Below are 24,410 nucleotides of genomic sequence, written 5' to 3' on the forward strand. Positions count from 1 at the left end.
TTTGTGATCTACAGGCGTATATCTGGAAATGATTTTCGATTTAGGGACATTGAAAATTTTGAAACGTTGTCAATTGCTGAGATGTATGTAGCAATGAAAATGCACTTAAATTTGAAAAGATGAAAAATAACCGCGACGCGACGGTGTAATTTTTCTATTAAGGTACAGCGGAGCAAATCTGGACTGGGGGGCAAATGTAACTGGTCCATTTTTTCCATGATTTACAATGTTTGCATTATTAAATAGAGTGTCCACCGGTTATACTCGTATATGGTAGGCGTGTGAGTGGATACATGTAGAACTCGTCATCATAGTGTAATAATGGAAAAAATGGATTAGTTACAATAGGCTACTAGACTCTTATCGAATTTGGCACAAGAAATGATTGTTTTCTGTAGTATTTGACATAAGAAACCAATTTTTATAGATTTTTTATGGGTGGCTACGTATTTTCGATTAAAAATGCGATTTCGATTAACTTTGGCCACCGAAAACGCTGTCAGACGTGTAGTGACGTCATAGAACCTAACTTAACTTCATGTCGAGTCAATCACTGACATGATGAACATTATGCCTAATAAGTAACTTAAATGTCAGAAAATTTTGAGTTCAATTCGATTTACGTCATGCGCAGACAATCTATAGATTCACATGGCTAATGATGTTTTTGCCTAATTAAGTTAAACTAAACTTTATAAATGTTTTTTTGTGGTTTTCGTCGTAATAAAATATGGTAGTATTTTTTTTTTCGGTTCATTGGACAGTAATAAATAATATAAAATAGACTTTAAAAAACCGGCCAAGAGCGTGTCGGGCCACGCTCAGTGTAGGGTTCCGTAGTTTTCCGTATTTTTCTCAAAAACTACTGAACCTATCAAGTTCAAAACAATTTTCCTAGAAATTCTTTATAAAGTTCTACTTTTGTGAATTTTTTCATATTTTTTAAACATGTGGTTCAAAAGTTAGAGGGGGGGGACGCACTTTTTTTTCCTTTAGGAGCGATTATTTCCGAAAATATTAATATTATGAAAAAACGATCTTAGTAAACCTTTATTCATTTTTAAATACCTATCCAACAATATATCACACGTTGGGGTTGGAATGAAAAAAATATCAGCCCCCACTTTACATGTAAGGGGGTACCCTAATAAAACATTTTTTCCCATTTTTTATTTTTGCACTTTGTTGGCGTGATTGATATACATCAATGTGCTTATTCTCTCTAAACACATAGACGGATGGACAGAGTCGCGACATAAATAAATAATAAATAAATATTATAGGACATTTTTACACAGATTGACTGAGGCCCACGGTAAGCTCAAGAAGGCTTGTGTTGTGGGTACTCAGAAAACGATATATATAATATATAAATACATACTTATATACATAGAAAACATCCATGACTCAGGAACAAATATCTGTGCTCATCACACAAATAAATGCCCTTACCGGGATTCGAACCCGGGACCGCGGCGTAGCAGGCAGGCTCACTGCCGACTGCGCCAGACCGGTCGTCAAAAGGACATAAGGGTTCCTTTTGATTTTTTTTTGGTATAGAACTATAAAGAACCGGGACTCCTGGTTCCAGTCCCACTTAGAGACGTATTATAATTATATCCCTAGACTAAGTTTAATCCAGTGATATAATTATATAACTAAACTAGTACCTACCGTATTATAATTATATTCCTAGTAAGATGGTTATGAATCGCTTTTGATTAGCTATGTTACGGCATATAATTATATCCCTAGGGTTATAACTATACCTCTGCCGCAGCGCCGCACTCCTGCCTACAATCATTTCACTAGACTGAATCCAGTCATATAACTATTTGACTAAACTAGTAACGTATTATAGTTATATTCCTAGTAAGATAGCAATAAATCGCTTTCGTTTAACTATGTTACGACGTATAATCATATTCCTAGGGTTATAACTATATAACGGTTTTATCTATCTTACTGCGACATACATATTGTTACCAAATTTCAGCTTTCTAGTGCTAACGGTTACTGAGATTATCCGCGGACGGACGGACGGACGGACAGACAGACATGGCGAAACTATAAGGGTTCCTAGTTGACTACGGAACCCTAAAAAGGGTCAAGTAGCCTATTGCCCCCAGTCGAGAAATGCCCCGCTGTACCTTATTAATTATATCTTCCCATTTAATAACGTATGAGGATAGAAAACATCCAAACCTCAGGATCAAATTACTAGTCACAAACACACTTATGATTTAGGGGATGATAACCGGAATTCGGACCCGTTTCATAGGTGAATTACTACCAACTAGGCTAAAAAAAGTCTCATGTACTTAAAGATATAACTAAACACTTTATATCTTTTTTATTTGCGGCATACAAAACATAATTTATCGGCGGAACTCGATTGATATGAAGTGATCGACGTGAAAACAATTCCAACCGCCAATCTAAACAAGTCCGACAGGAAGTGGTCGGTCTTCGCGGAACTGGGCCGGAAGCCGCCGAGTGCATGACCTACCAATGTCACGTCGAGGCGAGCGGGTTCGAATCTCGACTTGAACACGTAGCGGCTATCAATCTAAGTGGGTACGGTACCTATTCATATCCGTGCAGACATAGAGTAAAGAGATAAAAAACACGGCATGGCCAGGACTTTACTGATTGGTGGTTGTTGACCGAAAAGTTAGCGTAGGTCTACGGATTAACTCAATTTATGTTCTACAGGTTGTAATACACAGCCGATTCTCGTAAAATTTTGTGAACAATTTAAATGATTTATGAAATAAAAACCAGTTTTTTTAATTATTCAAAATGCCTCAATTGGCTCATCTAACTTAAGTGCCGACTAACTCGCTTAGCACTTTCGAGATATCACTGAGATAATATCTCACTAAATATTTCTAAGAATATCTTAGCTATTTGTTTTATTCGAATCTTAACATGTAGGAATATCCTAATCTTAATTTTTTATTCTTATTCAATTGAACTTCCAACCCCCTACCAAGAATTTTCTCTTTAGCTTTTGTCTTAGGTACTTATACAAAAACAAAACAATAAAGTAAAATAATACTAGCTAAATTCACAACTCCGTGGGAGTAAAACATTTGAATTAACAAGGAAGACAGACAAAACAAAACGAGAAAAATATGATCAAGACATTTCTTCTTTGTTTATTAAAATAAAGTCTTATCAAAATATCATCAACACGTTGTTTTTAGGGTTCCCTTTAAACGTAACCCTTATATATAATATCGTGTCCGTCTGTTCGTAGTTGAACACTTGTTCTTAACCGCACATTTTTAGATATAAATTAGGAACTTAATTTCCGCTTCCTTTTTGTACTACTGAACCCTATAAAATCAGGAGTGTGGCCAAGCTGCTGAGACCCAGAGAAAAGTTTGCCATAGAAACGCTCGTTATGGTAAATTCGTCTAATTACTTGGGTTGCAATCATTATTTTCCGTCACCAAAGACATCCTAAATAGCGTTATCATTTATCATAATCCCAACTTATATTTTTATAAAAATAAAATAAGTTTATTTAAATTAATACCAATTGTTTGTAGGCAGACTCGGCGACACGAACATGTCTCGTTACGTAACACCCACGTACGGACCGAATTGATTTTTGTTAGCGCCGACGAAACCTCCGGGGCGCAGGCGCGACAACTCTACTCACACGACCGCTCTGACCCTCCACACAAGCGAACTTACTGATTTTTACGTCAAACGAATTTAAGCTCTTCGCCGTGCATTTAGGGTCCGATATTAAAATAATCGGTAAAGGGACGATATTTTTAGATAACGCTTTCATATTACGGCGAACTAACGCGCCCTCTTACATACAAATCGGGAAACCTGGCCGTGGAAGGTTTCTCTTCTAAATATATTTTCGGAAAATTCGCATTTTATAAAAGAGTACCGCTGTAATAAGCGGGTATTTGTACGTCGATAATTGTATGTGTTCAGCGGATATCATTTACTGCGATTAAGGGACTCTATGACCTTTTAAACTGACTACTAAAAATAGATCAGTGCCCGAGACATTAGTAGGAAAATCTAGTGCGAGGTTTCCATTCATAAAATCTATCATTTGGTGGTCGGTCGTGACGACACAGCATCGGCGCATAATTAAAATACATCAGTGAACTCGCATCGTTGGCTTGAACAGAGTGAACAATCAATAACACCGTCGCCGTTCAAGGAGTTTTCGTCAAAAAGTATCGGAAGCAAGCAAGATGTAAGTAACACTAATTAACAGACAGACTAAATCAATGATGATGGAAATACTAAATTAGTATTTTCAGGACAGTTAACAAAAGTCAATAGTGCTTATTTAGCCTTAGCTACGTTAATAGTGCTTTTCTTATTGACCCGTCCACAACTAGATTGTGGAACTGCCTATATTCAGGAGGCAAGTGTAAAGTTCGCCTCTTTAAATCTTATTTCCTAGGAGCCAGGCTAGTGTGTAGAAACAAGCATTTTCATAACCACAATTTAAAACAAAACATTTACCTGTAGTCAAGTTTACATAATATAAATAGCCCTTCCATTTAATTTGTTTTCCCTCTAAACTATCATAGGAATTTGTAAACGATTCAAAGTGAAGCAGGCTTTTATTTGCAAACAAGCTGAACAATGCAAACAGATGGCTGCCAAAACGCTGCCAGCTGTTGGAAGAGTGCCCAAAGACGAGCACTGTTGCCACGAGCACCGTCGACAGAGGCTAAGTGAGCTCGCGTGCCAAATCAGCCCCATTAACTGAACACACGTTCCCAACTCGTTTCATTGTTTTTTAATGATTTATATACTTTGCAGAGAGTTTTCTTTATATTTTTGAGACCAGTTAACTGGTATTTAGGCACCAAGAGGTCCCTAACTTTATTGTTTTTAACAAACTACTTACCTAACTATAATTTACACCTACTAGACTAGACGAAGAACTAAACTTCTTGAAATTATGTTATATCGATTAGTATGAGTCACTTAATTGTAGACACCTGTGCACTTATAAAATACTTACATATTTAAGATATCACAAATAGGTACAAACCTAAATTAATATTTATTTAATTGTAGCAAATCGTTTACTCTTCCAATAATTTAAAGTGCTTTAAGTTTATGAGTGAATGCCAGAGTGAATAGAGATTAATATGTAAATCCAAAGCGATAAGGGTCAGGAAAGTAGGGGTTGATCAACTGCGTATCGATTGAACCAGTTAATGCAGCTGCCTGACTGAATGAAGTTTTGTAGCATCGTTAGATCATATGTTCCATTTCATGTTAGAAAATGCCCTCATAGCATTTAGCCACTTCATAAATTACACGGAAATTTATTAAATACTTGATACCTACAGGAAAAATACACATTAAAAGTCGTTTTAAGTCTTTGTATATCCGAATAAAACTGTAAAAAAACCATAGATATTTATCCACACTTTTATCCCGGTTAATTGAATTAAGTCCCGCCTACGCACGATCTGTATAATAAGATAAGGCCCGCATGACGTTCGCGAAGTTCACAGATGAGATCTATGATCTATTGTAGAACAGTTCTGTTGTAAACTAAAACACATTTGTATGCACTTTCTTTAGCAGAAGTTCAATTTCCAACCATGCAAAAAATGTTCAAAAATGAAGTCCTAGTGCACAGAAGTACATTGTACTTGGAATGTTTTCATTTTAAGCCCTCGACACCTCGACACCTCGTGACATCTATTTAATCCTAAAATAAAAGAAAAGGTCCTAATATGACACCATGTCATTACAGAGTTGGCAGAGAACCGGACGAGCTGAAGATTGCCCATATCACCCGAAAAGGGCACAGCTCTTAAAAATTAAAACTACTAGCACTATTAATATTGTAAAGTGCTCATTCATACAATACATGTACTTAGGTATTAAGCGAAAGAAAAAAGACATACCTCCGTATTGAAGCTTCTTCACTTGTCCATAACTGTTAAACAAAAAAAAAGATTTTAATGATTCTGAAGATTGAATAAATACGAGTAAGTATTTAGTATCTAGGTAGTCAAGAATGAAAATTATGATAGTCGTATATTTACGTATATAATACCTAAACTTGTATTCAAAACCTATTACAAAAGTACCTACCCCATTTGATAGAAAAGAGTAAAGCATTTTAGTGTAACAAAAACTTCATCGCCTATACCTACACTACAGCACTAAGTTTAATTTACATACAACATACAATCCCGCCTGTATCCCATAAAGGGGTAGGCAGAACACATGAAACTTAATTAATTTAATTTAATTTTATTTATTTATTCAATTCAGACAACAAGTGGTCCAAGAAATGTGTTAGTAAAATCGCTTACTATTTATGTTAGTAAAAATTAAAATAATATTTAATAATTAATGATGAACAGTGACTTCGTCCTCTGACTCATTGCCCATAACAGAGGACAATCCAGCTCATTTGCTATCATGTTTAGAATGATGTTGCTACTGCCGCGCACTCTGTCAAGCAAAGAGGCAGTTTTCTTGCGCCACACAGCATCGAAGCCATCTGTGCGCGCCTTTGCAAACATGGTCGACGCGCTGCAGAAACGCGGCAGTCTTAAGTGTTAAGTTTCGTTAACAAAAGGATAAATGCAAGGTCACCAGATGAGATGTGACGTGATTCACGTGATGACGTAGAGATGGGGAATAATTGGCGGGCGGGCGCCGCGGCCGGGAATTAAGAAAGAAGCATGTGGAAACAGTGGAAACGCACCCACGCGAGGATTGGATGGTTTAAAAGGGCTAAAGTAGAGTGAAACAGGGAATAAAGTCTAGACTTTATAATAAATATGATTTTGATTTTTACTCCACCACCTCTCTGAATTTCGCATAATGCGCTCTTTAATTTTACTATTACCCATATGGTCTGGTGTTGTGACTATGATATGAAAGTCAGAGTACAGAAATGCTTATACAAAATAAAGTCAGAGAAATAAATGTGATGAAAAAATTGTTTACGACTTAATGTCCTCTGGCTTTTAACTAAAATTACTTAGTCTTCAACTAAACTAACACCCACGCTGCTCTAATTACCATAATTCGCTACACGCTCACGTCATAAAACATTGTTGTAAAAGCACCCGTAGGTATTATTTTGACATTTGTACAACATACGGAGCATGGTTAATTGTTAGGACCTTGGAGTAAATACCATTTGAAGCGTACGTGCTAATCTGCGAGATCCTATCTGAATAAACTCTGATATTTTCACGGCGCGTGGGAGGCTATTTACAATTTGTACAGTATAAAGTAATAAAAATACATCCTTTGTTACGGTAACTAGAAACGCTGGGGGTAGTTAGATCATTCTATGCGGGGGTAGTACTTGGGATAATGGCCACCTAAGTGTTTTATTATTTATGGTAGGTTTAATAAATCAACGTTAAAGTTTCCATGGTAATTATAAAATAGGTATACTAATTATTTCACATTATAGGTAATACCTAGCACATATGTAACATCAGACGCTTTAGCACAACTTGCCTTGTCGCGCGCGAGTCCATACATCAAGCGCGACTTCAAGTAGACTCGCGCGCAACAAGGCAAGTTGTGCTAGAGGGTCTGGTAATAATTTATCCCAACAAACATCATTGCCTAAATTATAGGAATAAACACAGTTTCGTAATCGTGATTAAACCCGCACTAGGTGATAATGTAACTGTCAGAGACTTGCTTTATGTATCTCTCTTCTAAGCTATATGTATGTATATCCCACATGGTGGTGGATATGAATATACTACGGTAGCAATAGAATAAAAAAAGTCAGTTAAATTTAATTAAGTACAGATGCAATGCATATTTAATTCTTTGCCATCGAAATATTTTCTCGGAAACGTTCCAATTTGTTACCCTCAGTAGGTATTTACATTTTATACTTAAGTCAGTAACTGGAAAAACATAAAACATAACACGTCCATGAAGGCTAACAAATCATGCTTAATACAGTTACCCCCTTATTCATAAACGTTCACTAAAGTTATCAAGTCCATAAAGTTCGTTTGTCCCTTTCTATCACACCATTATAATACTTTTTCTACACCCGTGATGTTATTCGTCATTTACCGTGTCGATGCATAGATCGTTAAAACCCTACATAAAAGATGCCCGCCCCCGCCCGGCGCCCCGCGCACCCACGCATACGATATAGCTCTTAAAGCATTGTTAGGAAGCCTTTAAGGGGGTGCGGGGCGCCGGGGGCTGGCAGCGGCGCGGGGGAGTGCGAGCGTCAGGGTGAGTGCAGGAACAGAGGGGAGGCCGAAAAGTCAAAATACAGGAAATAGTGCGAATTTCACGAAAGTTATTCTAGAAAACTATTAAAAAGTAAGTGCATGGTCGTAGAAAAAGTATTCTATGCAACGGTGTTTAACTGAGTCAAAAAATACTCGTGGCGTCTTTATTAACAATTTTCGGCTTCGCCTCAAATTGTTACTCACGCCACTCGTCTTTTTTGACCTCACTTAAACGCCATTTGCATAAAATACTATATACGTATATCACATTCTATCAATACGTCGGAAAGGAACAAACGAACTTTATCGGCTCGATAACTTTAGAGAACGTTTATGAATAAGGGGATTAAAATATACAAAATCTAGGCACTGTTTATTGTAAACATTATACCTACTTTTCATTTAAGCCTATAAAAGACAGCCACGTGTAGGCTGATCCATATATTTCCATGAAGACTGAACCCTTTTCGACCCAGAAAGTTTCAGGCGCTGTATATTTAGTAGCAATTTTATATAAAAAATATACTTTTAAGAAATGTAACCAAGCAAACAGTTGAAATCCTCTAAGATAAGTAGGCAAATATTGGCGTCTTCTCATATAGACAAATATCACATGACACTGTGAGCTTGGGGACATTTACTGAGGAGCCTAGGACACGTGAGACCCGAGGGCGACATGGCTTTGCAAAGGTCACGAATGTAATGCATTTCGAATTGGTACTTAGGCAGTAGCTGACTACTCCAACGGTGGGTTCTAAACTCTAATCCATTTAAACTAATTGGTCTGGTTTAATCATAAATTGAGTTAGCAATATACATACATATAACTATTAACCTTTTACCCGTTATTTTTAAATAAACTACCCAAACACAGTACATCAAATAAAAATGCGATTGCATGTGCGACTGTTGTTAATATTATTATTTTAGTGAAAGTTACTTTTGCTTTCAAAACTTAAAAAATCTCAGCGATCCTTTTCCACGAAAATATCGAGATGTCGATTCTAATTGAACAATTTGTTATATATTTGAGTTTTGACACGATCTCAGCGATCGTATTCATGATTTCTGATTAGCGATTGCTTTTCCGATAAGCAAATGTTGTCACAGAGTCACATAGAATGTTACCAATCCAGAAATATGGGGAAAAAAGGCATGAACGATCTTATAAGATCGTATCAAAATAATATCACAGAATATAAAAAGCATAGGTAGGTATAGTATAGGTAGCAGGTACGTGATATAACGCTGTAACAATTTGTTACACCTGAATCGGACTTCGGCTCTGTGGTTTATAAAAACAAAGCACAAAGTGTTGCAAAATGTTTTACATTGATGTCGAACAAAGCTTTGAAGCTTGTTATGCATCTCGTTCAAAGCGGCATTTTCAGATCGGAATCGTCTTTCGAGTGTCAATAGCTCATAAATGTCTTATTTTAATAAAAATAACCTTATAGTGATAGTAACTGAATAGGATGTTATATATGTCCTTCTTTGTAAACAAACATCTCACCTCCATCGGAACAATTCACTGAAGTTCTAATATGTGTCTTATCTCACTCTTATATCACGGTTCTGTTCTCGCCCATGATCCCGACGGAGCTTTTATTTCCTTCCACTAAAAGGAAATTTTATGTGATGGTTTTACAGATTGTACGGAAATAGAACCCCAGTAAACCTCGCCATTCATATAGAACTTAGGAGATTATTATCATAGTTTTATTTTTAGAGACAATATTTTTTTGCAATTTACATCAAGAGTACCTAAGCAATTGAGAGAGATCTATTAATAACAATTTTTAAGAAAATTTTATTCATTTATATCTTGTTTTTATTTTGGAGAACGAAAACACGTCGTTGGGTCATTAATAGGGAACAGAGATGGTTTATCGCTTTTTGTTAATGTCGAATAAAAAAATATTTCGATTTCATACCTATTAAATGAATTATGAAATGTGAGAGAACCCTAAGAGTAACACAAAAGTTAGTGTCAAGTAGGTATCTGACGATAATGTCAAAATAAATATCATTACGAAATATGTAGTATATAAGTAGTCATGCCTAGATACACTTTTGTTCAGTCATTAAATTTATTTTTTTAATAACTCAGTAAATCAGTAAGAGTTAAGGCACTACTAGTTTCTTAGGGTCACTTTTACTGCCGTAAATGGAGTGTTAACCCGAGGTTAATCCACCATTTTATATGGAATATGACTGTTGACAGCCCACTAACCTTGAGTTAAGAGGGTGGTGCAAGTGGCCCTTAAAGAAATTAACTGTATTTGAAATAAAGAACCTTCCCTTTAAGTTAACAGAAATCAATAAAAGAAGGTTGTATAATCGCAATACTCGAAAAACTGGTGTAAGGATTTTCGTGTACTTTTTACTCGGCAACAGTTTTTTTTTTTTTTTTTGGGATAGGAGGCAAACGAGCAGACAGGTCGCCTGATGGTAAGCGATCACCGCCGCCCATGGACACCCGAAACACCAGAGGTGTTGGAGGTGCGTGGTGTAATTAGCAAAAACTGAAATTTTCGGTTGCTAAGCTTAGAACTGGCGCTCCACTTCAATTCCGACCTCTGATGACTCGGGTTCAAATTATACGAGCTCATAGACATGCTTAGCGAATAAAGGGTTGTCAATAAGCGAGCTAGTTATGTTATGTGTCGGTGTATATTACAGGGCGACCGAGGGCGGACTGGCGCCTGCCGGCGACGGCGACATGCCTGTGGGCGGACCCAAGACGCCCCAGCAGATCGCCGCGCAGCGCCGCCTCCAGCAGACACAGGCGCAAGTTGACGAGGTAACTCATTAGCTTATTTAATACTAGTTATATCATCGATGTTATAGTCGACATAATTCATACTTTCATAGCTGGAACGGATATGAAAAATCGTCTTTTTTAACCGCCTTCCAAATCTCAAAGGAAGGGGTTCTCAATTCATCTGTATTTTTTTTTAATGTTTGTTTCTCGATATCTCCGTCGTTACTGGACCGATTTTGAATTTTTTTTTATTTTTATTGAATGTATATGCATACATATTGGTTCTATTTTTCTCAGAACCCAGTTCTGGTGGTGGGATCCTGGAAAAATCGAGGGAACTCCTCAAATCTGAAAGGCATACATATGGTGATTTTTGTGTTTTTAAAGGAACAGCATGCACATTTACGTACGGAACAGTGACATTTGGTGCAGTGGAACTCCTGATGATGGTCAGAATGGAACTCCTCAAATCTGAACGGCACACTTATAGTGACTTTGGTATTTTTATAAGAACAGCATGCACTTACGTCCAGAACAGTGACATTTGGTGCAGTGGAACTGCTAATGATGGTCAGAACGGAACTCCTCAAATCTGAACGGCACACTTATAGTGACTTTGGTATTTTTATAAGAACAGCATGCACTTACGTCCAGAACAGTGACATTTGGTGCAGTGGAACTGCTGATGAAGAGTAAGCCGCCCCTGGTTAGAGTTCCGTTCTGATAATCATTCTCATCTGTAAGTACTTCAGAATCATCCAAATTTCAAAATTAGTTCAGAAATTACGGAGATATCGAATAACAAACATTAAAAAATATACAGACGAATTGATAACATAATCCAACATTTAAAATTATTTATCACCAGAACCCCAAAGGAAGGCGGTTTTTTTTCTTAAAAATTATTTTAAATTGTAAATGGGCTTACTCTTGACCACAGACTAGCTAAAGGCAAAGACGTGGCCTACGATAGAGTGAGCTCGCCCAGAAGATGCCTGTTCACTCTTGATTTCAACCCAACAGGTTATTTGTTTACGTCAGAGCTTATTTGTGTCGCTTTCAAGCGAAAACATCCACTTAATCCTTGCCATAGGAAGGCATACATATGGTGATTTTTGTGTTTTTTAAGGAACAGCATGCACATTTACGTACGGAACAGTGACATTTGGTGTAGTGGAACTGCTGATGATGGTCAAAACGGAACTCCTCATATCTGAACGGCACGCTTATAGTGACTTTGGTATTTTTATAAGAACAGCATGCACTTACGTCCAGAACAGTGACATTTGGTGCAGTGGAACTGCTGATGATGGTCAGAACGGAACTACTCAAACCTGAACGGCACGCTTATAGTGACTTTGGTATTTTTATAAGAACAGCATGCACTTACGTCCAGAACAGTGACATTTGGTGCAGTGGAACTGCTGATGATGGTCAGAACCGAACTCCTCAAATCTGAAGAGCACACTTATAGTGACTTTGATATTTTTATAAGAACAGCATGCACTTCCGTCCAGAACAGTGACGTTTGGTGCAGTGGAACTGCTGATGATGGTCAGAACCGAACTCCTCAAATCTGAACGGCACAATTATAGTGACTTTGGTATTTTTATAAGAACAGCATGCACTTACGTCCAGAACAGTGACATTTGGTGCAGTGGAAGTGGAACTGCTGATGAAGATCAGAATGGAACTCCTAAATCTTAACGGCACACTTATAGTGACTTTGGTATTTTTATAAGAATAGCATGCATTTAAATGCTTAAGAACATAAGTTCAGAACAGCGACATTTATTTAGTTATGTTTGTTAAGCATGCATATTGAGTTTTCAAGTCAAATTTTGTCAAGCTTCGATTTCTTATAATCAGATTCATGAGGAATTGAGGAAACTCCTCAAACCTTTACGATATACGTATATTCATTTGTGTTGCCATCAAATAATTAAAGCATTATAAGCAGTTTTAAAAAATACTTACACATTTCTACACAATCCAACATTCGCAAGTAGCTTTCACCAGAACACAAAGGCGGCGGTTTTTTTTTAAAAATTATTGCTGGAAACGTGCACGACTCATACGGTCCTTATTTTATGGGCTTTTCCATATAAGATTATATAGTGCCAAGTTAGTTCCAAAGGCCCCCAGACGGGCGTCATTATTATGTACCCACTTATGTATGTAATATATGTTTTGCAATAAATGCTTCTGATTTCTGATTTCAAGTTGAACAATCGACTTCTCATTATAAGATGACGTGTTTTTGTAACAATCAGCGTTACTCTCAGATGCACGGTACCAATGCCAATAGCCTAATAATAAGCAACAATGTGAGATCTATGCATAGAAATCGACACATTGTGGCATTTTAAATACCAAGACTATGACTAGATATCACACGTTAAAAATAGCTTTAATGAGATTTGCTAATTTCAGGTGGTGGACATCATGAAAACAAACGTCGAAAAGGTGCTGGAGCGCGATTCAAAGCTCTCGGAGCTTGATGATAGAGCAGGTAATGGACAATACCGAAGACTATTATTTCATATTTTGATTTTGTTGAATTATGGTACACTAATTATGAATGGTGTTATTGCCCTTTTCATGCGAACTCCGTTTTTTTTAAATTTCAGACGCACTCCAGCATGGAGCATCACAATTTGAGCAACAGGCCGGGAAGCTGAAAAGCAAATTCTGGTTGCAAAATTTAAAGGTATATTTATATACGTTCCGTCTTTTTTTTCGGCTCGGCTATAAGAATAAGATTCAGTCAGCAGTAACATTTTTACTCGTAGATTGTGTTTTAGTCTGTAACGGATTAAAAAGGACCGATTATCTACGTTGTTCCTGTATACCGAAACGTCGTTAAGACATGACTACTTGATTTCAGATGATGATAATCGCGGCCGTGATCGGAATCGTTATCCTGGCTCTGATCATTGGTAAGTTCCCTGCCAACTCCGGGTCTACGGTACATCACTGTATTAGACTAATCTTCATTTTTCAACATTTTCAGCTAACTGTGTGTGAACAACTTTGGAGCAGTTTCATTTAGAAGTAACTTGTTATAATATTTATAATATAACGTTATTTTATTGCGTTAAAACTGAGCCTAGTTTGGTAAGTGGGCGTCTTGTCGTTGTTGAATTAATGATACCTAAGTGTTGGCTTTATCTGTGTGTCATTTCGTAAAATATGTTTCTGATGAATACTATTTCGATATCTTCTATATATACATATGTACATGGTTAGTTTGCTATTCAAATTTATATTGTGGCTAGGTCCTAGTAGGTGCTTAGGTCGCTTAGCGTTAAAATACAAAGGTCACAATACTTAAATCTAAATCATTTAAAATTCAAGAAAAATCGTGAAGTGAAAAACACCAACAGCAGGGAATCGAATATGTTTCCGTATTTCAATACACCTACTTAATTGGAATTAACACGACGAACTTTGTTATGTGCCATGTGCATTTTAAGTACATATTAATAAAAAGTAATGAATTTGAATAGTAAACAACGGTGCTTTGTTTTGCGTTCGTCTTGTTGTTGCCTCTAAGACTGCTCTATATTTCGTATTATATTATACACTAAAGAAAGTTCTTGAACAAAATGTTTGCCAATAAAACCAATTGCTTTATTCTTCTCTCCAAGAATGCAATGCTTTCCCAAGGTGTACCCCGACTATATGCTTTTGTGACAATAATCATAATATATTATAGGTACTTTATACACAAACTTTACACATAATATTTCAGTCATTGAAAAATTAAATTATATTTAAACTGCGTATCTTATTGACTATACATTAGCTATAAATAATATTGTATTTAATGTAATTTTTTATCATTAGTTTGTCATGTCAATCAATGCACCAATGTTGACCGTTTACTTATTTATCGTGAAACACCAACATGGACACTCTGTTTTTATATAAGTACATTATCATTTTCAATACTTAAGCGTGGTTTAAAGGTACGATAATTTAACTTACCTAAACTCTTTTTCTAGGTCTGTAAACATCGGAAATGGAGGATAGATGGCCGAGGTGAGTACTTCTAACTATACAGTCATATTTTATATAGGTACCTACTTAATGCATAGGTAGCATTTAGGAATAAATTATAAGGTAGGTCCTTAATCCTTTATACATCTTGTAAGCTTATGTTTATCCACTTGAAGATTAAAATACATGTTTTAATTTATAAAACTTATTGTATTTTTTTTATTTTTTGTACTCATTCTAAGGGCATTTATTTGAAGTATGCTTACGATGTAAATATTCTCTTTATTTCATATAAGTTTTATTACATTACAAAACAATAATCGCTGTGCAAAGGTGTATGGGTGACCGCCCGCAACAGCCCAAGCTGTAACTAAAATCGATTGACTACATGAGTTCGCTGTCGTTAAATGGGCCGAATATGGACAAAAAATATTTAACATTATGCTTATCGATGTAAGCCGAATATTCTTACTTTATTTGTTTTAAGTCTTAGCTATCAAATGATTGATATTTATAATACAAATATAAATTCTTACGAAAAACTATAGTTAAAACCTCTGACTTTCTCACAAAACAATAAAAAAAATTATCATATAAAAAGCCTAACCTAGGGTACGAATAGCCAGATAGCAGATAGATAGATAGAATACTCTTTATTGGCCACCTCAGCTATAAGGACTATTATTATTATTTTATTGTACATACCATTGACTGACATGTAAATTGGCTTTACGAACAAAATGATTATGAATATAATTATGATTATAAAAAATATTTTTATTAAGTTTTTTACCATTTATTTCAAGGTTATTTCAAGATGACATTTTAAGCGCGTATCACATGTGTTGCCCTCATACACATAGTATTTTTTCCCGCGAGCTTTATTTATTTGAATACCTACATATATAATCGTAGCTACGGCGTAGCACTTTGCTGTTTATGTTTAGCTACAAAAACCTGAAATAACACCATACCAATTATTTAGTTTTATTATACATTATCACCGTGTTCTAAAATTATATAAATTTTTCCTTTTTCAGAAGATCTCTACCGAATTCCATCATCTGGACAGCCTAATTTCACCATTGTTTTAACCTGTCGTCGAGTTAAATCAGCACCGTCTACAATGTACCCAATATCAATTTTCCTAACATAAAACTATTTATAAACCACTAGGCCGGGTGCACTCTGGTGAAGTCTGGTGCGGCGTTAACTTAAGTCCAGTTTCTATTCGTATTCACGTTCCCTTAGTGTGCAGCGGGCCTAAAGGAAAAAGTTTATAGTACCTAAACTGTATTTTCTTCACATCACTATCACTGTTCATGACTTTAAGAAAAGTATTTTTAGATGAGTTTTCGTTATTGAAAATGTTTACCTTAGAATAACAACTGTAATTTGCTAAACGCTATACACAACCTAAGGCTTATTGAAAACGACCATATCTCCAATTTCCAACATTGAATATCTGATCAATGAGATCGACCTAAGAGAAATTTTAACCATATTAGACTTTTATTTTCTTTTCATTCGGACCAAATTTTTTAATGAGCACCTAATCGTTATTATGGATTGCATTTATTTTGTACCGGAGTTTATAAATTTATATTTTCAATTTAGAATAATTTAACTGTTGCTCTTTGATAAAATGTCTATATGAATATGTTTCTATCTCGTAAACTAAGTATGGAATTTCGTAAACTTTTTAAACGTTGAATATGGATATTGATCTCACATAGAATATTAGCCGCAGCTGACATTGCCGTTCTAGTCCACTTTCCTTTTAAAATTAAGTACCTAACTAGTCGGAACAATAGTACTTAAATAAATATTAACATTAACATTTTAGAATCATTTTACTGCTTCTGTATACGCAAATATATAATACTTTTGAATTGGGTAACTTAATGGATGTGAAAAAAGATCGACTTAGAATGGTTTGCTTATTCGCTTAGTTCTTAGTCAGATTACCGACGTTTTTGTAGCTGTTTAAACTAAGTACCTAACTTAACGTACTTATTGGCGGTGATTTCTATTTGAAACGAAAATTTATAATATTCATGTTGTTGTTTGTAATAAATAGAATTAGACTAAAAAAATAATGTTCATTCTTACGATCTCTTGTAATCGTGACTGGCCAATATTTTTTAAATACTTATACATAACCACATGTTGTAACAGATATGTATCTTATATCTTTTTCTGTGTGTATTGTATGTAAAAACAGCTTTGTAGTTAGAAAGTGTAAAAAGTTTCACTATAATTAGGTGTTTTTATTGTAACCACACATAGGCTAAAAGTGAGTTAAAGTTAATAAAGATAATGTTTATCCATTGGGAAAATTGGCCAGTGTTGGATTTAAACCAGTCATTAGTACTTAAATTAAGTCGAGTTCCAAAAAAATAGAAAATTTATAATAAGCCATGTATGGGTAACAATGAATTAGTTTTTAGATTTAGACACTATTGTGGCCCGGTATAAAGGCCTTAATATTGTGTCAACCCTGTGAACCGGCATCGTTCTACTGGGTCCACGGTTGGCTCGATATCGCGCCAGTATTTCTATTACATACATACCTATATAAAACTACGCAGGGTTTGTGCTGGTCTCATTCTTCTGAGCCATAAGAATTGAGACGGGCAAAAACGAGCCATAGAAAAGGAAATTGTACAAGAATAGGTACGCATATGCACGTCGTGTTGAGTCGTTTTTAGATCTAGTATTCATAGCCTACTGAAATTGTTACATCTACTGTCTGACCTCCAATTTCGAATTATTTTATTAAGAATATATAAAACACCAAATATTATTCATCAAACAGTTGTACCTACTGTAAACACTTATTACCATAAAAAAAAAGTAAAACATCTCTACTTAATTAATGGTCTATAAATTGGGTGGTTTTAATAATAATTCGAAAATGGAAATTATAAAAATCACTGTAAGGTAAGGTAAAAAATACACCAGATATATGTTATTAATAGATTTATATTATACTTTAATATAAGAATATTCCATTAGTGAAAAATGTTCTGAGAATAGTTGGCAAGTGTTTATAAACAGTAACATGCTGCTATACATCATAATAAAACATACCTCTTCACTGGTGTTGGGTATTCCTACATTATTTGTGGTCATATAACATTAAGATCTTAATAATAACATGCTAAATAAAATAAAAATAGTGAAAATATTTACGCGACTATCAATCATTGAGTGATTTGATTATTTAAACCAAAAATTAACAATGAGCAAGAAATTATTATAAAAGGTAATTATTGAATACCTACACAATACACGTATTTTAGTCTGCTACAAATATGACCACAGGTAACTTAATTTGAGAACACTGAAACGCATACCTAGTGTAAAATTATGTAAACCCACTAATCATGAGAAAATTTTAAATAGATGCATTTTTGATGAACTTTTTAGAGACATGGGTCTATTTTGTGTTGACTATGTAGGGGTCTGAAACTGTAATAAGATACACGTAAGTAGGTATGTATTGGAATTAATGAACTAAGTAGGTACCTATATATTTAAAATACATGTGTCAGATTGTGAAGATAATGAGATTTTCGTAAACAGAAGCTTTCATTCATGATAAGTGGATTTATATTAAATTTCAACGTGTGATGGGACTAGTGTAGTCACTAAGATATTTAAAATATTGACTAAAGGGTAAACACGTTACTTTTTAAACAAGTAGGTATTTAACCTACCTAATAAATGTGTATCTTAATTTTTATGATATTTAATAATTTTTGATGATGATTATTAATCTGTTTTAATGAGAATATTGTAAACAATAATACTAAGTATGTATTATGTATTTTCTTCTTGTGTTTTATACTTAAACAATTCTTACTAATAATAAATAAATAAAGGAAATAATAATGTATGATCGGCTAAGCTAAGCTGACTCTTAGCCGTTTATTGCGACATGCGACAGCAACAAAATGTGCAACCTACGTTAAAATCCCTAATAGAAATTTAACATCAATGAGGGCGCTACTTCCAGCGCAGCCGCTAGCTTGCCAAATTGGTGAACTTACTTACGTACCATACTTAATTTATCTTGCATTTTGCGTAAATAATGCAATTTATCTTGGATAATTATTATAAGTAGATGCTTATGTTAACAAATATTAAATTGTAATTTTAACGAAATTTTATGAAGGAATATTAACATCATTTTATCTTTGCTTTATGATAATATGTTTGTAATAAAAACTTATTTCTTATAAAAATGTATCTATTTACATGTTATAACTGTAACTGTTAAACGTTGATATACTTATCAAAAATAATCTCAAACAATTGAATGAACCCATCAGGAAAATAATTGGTAAATATTTACGTATTGTAATTCACGGTGTATACATAGCATAATAAGTTATGTACCTATGTATTATTATTGCTTAAATAAATAAACCAAAATTAATTATTATGTTAGAATATTATTATAAATAATTGTGCCTCTTATTTGTACCTAACCACTACCAACATCTTTATTCATAAGATCATGGATGCGATAAATATGAATAATTATTATTGATTAAATAATAAATAAAATAAAATTACTACCTGTTGAAAACGTTAAACCTGGATCAAAGAATAACTGAATAACTTAGAAAAGAAAGTACAAGTTTAAAACTCACGCGCCATTTTCATCCGCGCTGAAATGTCAATTTGCGGACCTCAATCTGGCATTATATTTATTACATTGACAGATATTGTCAATCAGTTTTACACCCTCCCCCCCTCACCCTCCCCTTATTCACAAATATATTTCTCCAATTCTCCCTCAATTGCTCAAAGGTTAACTGGAAGAGATCCCTTAAAGGGATAAGTTCGCCTTTGAACTTTTAATAAGCTCTTCCTGTGTGTTGTATTAGTTTCTGGTACAATATAGTACATTACATCAGAGGCCGGGAAAATGAGGATTTCCGGCCAAGTGGGTATATATCGCGAGCGTGCGAGCGAGGCCGGATAGGGATACGAGGCCGGGAATCCGTTTTCACGCCGAGGCATGTATAGTGCTTTTCTCAAACATACAATGAAATAAAATAAAAATGCTCTAAAGGACAATATTTTATAAAAAAAAGTTACTTTGCAGGCCAAGGCCTAAAAAATAATATGAAATCCCTTTAAAGTCCTCTCGAGTTGTTGCACCCAAAAAGCGATACTTCCCAGCCCATTTTAAGGAACGTAAAGACAATATTTCATTGCGTGTTTGAGAAAAAGTGTTTTACTACTACTTTACTACTATTTCAATTATCGAAACTCGCCATCTTTGACTGCTCCCCCTGCTCCCAAATGCAATTTTTTCACTGTACGAACTATTGGTTCGTAGACATTAGACTCTTGTTAGTTACTTAAAATAATAATTATAAAAATATACTCATTAGTTTTCAATCTACAGTGGTTTAAAGTGAACTCCAAAATGAAGCATTTTCGTAAATGTTCTAAAAAATTCTTAGAGAAAGTGTAAGAAATGTTATAGTATGCTATATATTCGTAAACTACTCAATAAGCCCTTTCTTTTGATACCCTACACGGCATGATTTCATGAAAAATTTTTTTTTGTTTGTATGCAATTTTTAATTGGCGGGGAAGGGAGACGGGGACCACAAAACTGCTTGGCAACATCTGTTTATATGATGTCTGGGACCTATACAATATATATCAGAAGTCAGAATGAGGTGCGCTATTTTTGCAAACGAACATCCTCTTGGAGCCTCGTCTAAATGCATGTTTAGTTGTAACATGGTTACCATTTCAATAACTTCACTTCTTCCCTATACCTACTTTTTACAACATGCGACTGAAAATAATGTCTTATAAAATAATATACAGGGTTATTTTTTAGTCACCTTACAAAAAAAAACCCTGAATTCAGTATCGTTAATAGAACCCATTTCAATAAAAAAACATTATTTTTAAGATTTATTATTTTTTTATTTTGATTCCTCATAATTTTTACAAATTACGGACACCCTACACACAGCTGATTTTGGGTTCATTTGAGTTCAGCGGCGGCCGGCGCATGATTGGGTATGACGGGGGTGTGCGCGCGGCGGGGGCGGGAGAGCGCGCGCGCCGCTCGCCGCTTTACAAAAGAAACACCGCCCCTCAGTCTCACGCCGCGCTCTCTTACGGACAGTCGTTTTATGTTTTCCTCGCACGCCAGTGAGCTAACGCGAAACGATGTACTCAAACCGCGAGTTTTATGAAATGGTGAGAGTGTACGCCAGGGCTAATAACAATCTGCGAGCGGCTCGTAGGAGTCGTAGGTTGTACGAGGCAGAGATTCTGCCTGTGTTAAGAAATACCGGTTTGCCTAATGCTCGTCTCCCATGTCTGCAAACAATTTTGTCGGCGAGTCAGAATCTACTGGACCATGGACAGTTTGCAGTGCCTGCGCATGCTCAAGGTCGTGGAGCACCACGTTTAGCTGTGCAAATTGAATTATTTTAGCATTTAATGAAGTGAAAAACGAACATCTTGTTTTATGGAACATTAGTGGAAATGTCCTAAAACGCGCTAGACTGTGCTTGCAGCAAAATGGACTGCATTTTGAACAATTATTAAAATACAATTAGTGTAAGTGAGTTAAGTGAGGAGAAATGGACTCCATTTGTAAGTACCTAAATCAAAATTCAAACGTCCAATTTTTAAATACGCCTAAGCACATGTCGTTTTTCACTTTATCGACTTCTTCTGTGAATTAATTTGTCTTAAAATGTTAAATGTTTTTTATTGACTATCGACATGGGCTTTGACGGTCCTAAGCCCGTGAAATTATGAAGGGAAATTTGGAATCGCTGTAAATCCGGCGCGGCTAAGAACAAAAGCTGCCATCTTTGAACCCTGCCGACGCCGCTCAGCTCCCCGCCCACCCGCCTCTCCCCACCCCCTGCGCAAGCGCTGCCACTGGCCGCGCGCGAGTGCCCCGCTCACTCCTCGCCTCCGCCGCTGCCGTCAGTAACTAGGGTGACCAAGTTTTCTACTGTTTTTGTGGAATAATTTGGGTGCAATTTTCTTTTTTTTTATTTGAGATGGGATAAAAATAAAACAAAACGTATATTTCATTTACCTTAGCGATCATTTATACGAAGTTTGTTAACTGACTAAAAAGTAACCCTGTATTATGTACATTATCAATATGCTTTATATTGTGGACGAAAGCGCCGGCGTGATTATTTTATCGGGGGAAAAGGGCGCAATACTTAAATTTTCCTGCGTAACGATTATGGGTGTACCAGAGTATACAATATGTCAAGCCGTTTCAGTCAGCGAAAGGTTACAAATGTCATTAAAGCAAATTAAAAAGAAATTAAAATCATTTCAGTGTGTTCGAAACCCACTTATTACCGTTGATATGATTACATAAATGGACAGGTATTATTAGAAGCTGGAATAGCTTGACTTGTTTTTTTTTTACTGACAGCTGTCACTGTCAAATTGACATTGATAATATATGTCATGTCGCGTATATGCCGTATGTTAACATCATCCGCTGCAAATGCTGCAATAGCTGCATTACGGTTTACGTTGCCTATCGTAAAATAAGCGGTTTAATGCATCATAAATCTAAATAGTTTTGAACCATTTAGTGAAAGAATCTTGTAACATACAGCCAAGTTCTTTTACTGCAGTTTCAACAGTAAGTTTACCGTATTAGGTATGTAAAACCCCATGTTTTCAATGCTTCCGAATTTCAATGTTTTATAATACTAAATACCGATGTACTAAATATGTATCAACCGTATCTCAATTAATTATTTGAATATGTCTCACGGAAGTTTAACGTGTATAATATGTATTTTGTTTTGTTTCTGAAATAAATTTATAACACCGCTCAGACAATTCAATCATACGATACGTAATATGTGTGGCACTTAAATAGCTAAAAGTGTTGTGTACTTACAATTTGTTTGTATATAATTCCTCTTTGATAACAAATCAAATGCAAATATTGCACAATATTATTTAACGATAATACGAACGAAACGATATCACACACCACACACTAAATCTTATACTATTTCTAAAACCTCTCCTAAAGTTTACAAACTGTCACTTTATTGTAAAAAGGTGCTGTTGTGTCAATTAATTTTTTTTGTCTGTCATCATCAACTGCCAGCCAGTTTCAATTGTTCCTTATTGTAAAATTGTTCTAATTTCACACTGTTTGTCATATCTGATTGTCATACAAACTGTTTTTTTTTCTGCCATTCCCAAAAAAAAACTTTTTTTTATTATTAATGTACAGTCAGCAATACTATTTACTTAGTGCTTTTGCATACAAACTGTTCATAATTCCAATTGGTGATGAAATTCTTAATTTATCTATTTAATGTATGTTTTACACTTAGAAGATACCCAATCAAATATACAAACATAATTTGTTTGACACAAAAATTGTGTTATTGAGCACTTACGTTTTAATGTTTCAGTTATCAGATAATCCTTTAATATGATAGAATTGCCTCGAATAACGAGGGCTCTGAGAGCACACACACAACTTGATAAGCCAAGATGCCTGAAACCAGTGGTAGACCCTACAAAACCAAACTTAATAAGAAAAAGAAAAACACAAAGGTTAGTATCTCTTTTATTTACAATTAATTTCTATTTTCACTTTCTAAAGCTACTAAGATTTAAGTTCTAACTGTTTATGTAATTATGTTTTGTACAGAGAAAGTATGATCATAAAAAAAGTTAAAGACGAGGTAAGTCTAATTAATCAAATTTTAATTTACAGATTCAAATCATTCAGTGACATCTACAACTACATAAAACAGAATGAATCAGGTGTAGATCTTAAACTCCTTGATAACCTTAAGGAGGCGTGCAAACTATTGACTGGTGACCAACCTGATGATGTCATTGAAGATGCTGCTGTGCTAACTCTGAGGATGTTCCTTGATCAGGATATTGTTATGCTGAAGCATCTGACTCAGTTGCGGCAGACTTTTGGAACTGTGATATCTTCAACTGCAAATAAGATTTGTGAGGTCAGTTTAATTCTTGATGATGATGATTATATCCTGTTATCCCTCATCAGGGGCATAGGGCTCTTAGGAAGGATTTCCACTGTTCCTGGTCCGACACTGCCTCTACCAGGCGCGCCCAGCCGAGGCCCACTGATCCGACCTGTTTTTCTTAATTTGTTAGTTTAATTCTTACCAACTAATAAAAAAGTAACCAAAAACTTATTATCTACAACCAAAACTTTGCCATCACAAATATTATACGTATCCCATATATATCAGTTCAAGATTAGGTCAAAGAGTTTTGTAGTTTGGTAACATAAATTCATAATCTGCTGCTAGAGTCTGTATCTGTATCAAAAGAGAGGAGTTCTGGTCGTTGTGGAATGTATGGGAAGGGAT

The 24,410-nt window shown here is 35.2% G+C and overlaps 2 protein-coding genes across 3 annotated transcripts in view; both read left to right on the plus strand.

The window, feature by feature from the left end:
- The first annotated feature begins 3,858 nt into the window (after window positions 1-3,858).
- Window positions 3,859-19,061, plus strand: LOC125230675 (vesicle-associated membrane protein 2-like). 2 transcript variants are annotated; one of them, XR_007177546.1, is made up of 8 exons: window positions 3,859-4,231; window positions 10,926-11,046; window positions 13,441-13,519; window positions 13,638-13,717; window positions 13,895-13,946; window positions 14,021-14,124; window positions 15,015-15,051; window positions 16,053-19,061. XR_007177546.1 is itself a non-coding variant. In XM_048135920.1 (7 exons), coding segments are annotated over exons 1-6 (342 nt in total). In that variant the 5' UTR covers window positions 3,859-4,229; the 3' UTR covers window positions 15,023-15,051; window positions 16,053-19,061. The 2 variants fall into 2 exon arrangements, 1 of the variants encoding a protein (XP_047991877.1); XM_048135920.1 differs by lacking the exon at window positions 14,021-14,124.
- Window positions 19,062-22,546: 3,485 nt separating this feature from the next.
- The window catches only part of LOC125225967 (activating signal cointegrator 1 complex subunit 3-like), a 45,960-nt gene continuing 44,096 nt past the window's right edge, over window positions 22,547-24,410 (plus strand). The window contains 3 exon segments of the mRNA XM_048129783.1: window positions 22,547-22,696; window positions 23,472-23,616; window positions 23,780-24,032. Of these exon segments, the coding sequence (XP_047985740.1) occupies window positions 23,492-23,616; window positions 23,780-24,032 (378 nt within the window). The 5' untranslated portion in view covers window positions 22,547-22,696; window positions 23,472-23,491.

The sequence above is a fragment of the Leguminivora glycinivorella genome, chromosome 1 (genome assembly GCF_023078275.1).
Source record: "Leguminivora glycinivorella isolate SPB_JAAS2020 chromosome 1, LegGlyc_1.1, whole genome shotgun sequence".
In the NCBI taxonomy this organism is placed as follows: Eukaryota; Metazoa; Arthropoda; class Insecta; order Lepidoptera; family Tortricidae; genus Leguminivora; species Leguminivora glycinivorella.

Bases quoted from the DNA above. Each gene is read 5' to 3' on its own strand.
- LOC125230675 (XM_048135920.1), top strand. The intron at 11,047-13,440 runs GTAACTCATTAG...TGCTAATTTCAG, and splicing joins CACAGGCGCAAGTTGACGAG to GTGGTGGACATCATGAAAAC. The intron at 13,718-13,894 runs GTATATTTATAT...ACTTGATTTCAG, and splicing joins TCTGGTTGCAAAATTTAAAG to ATGATGATAATCGCGGCCGT.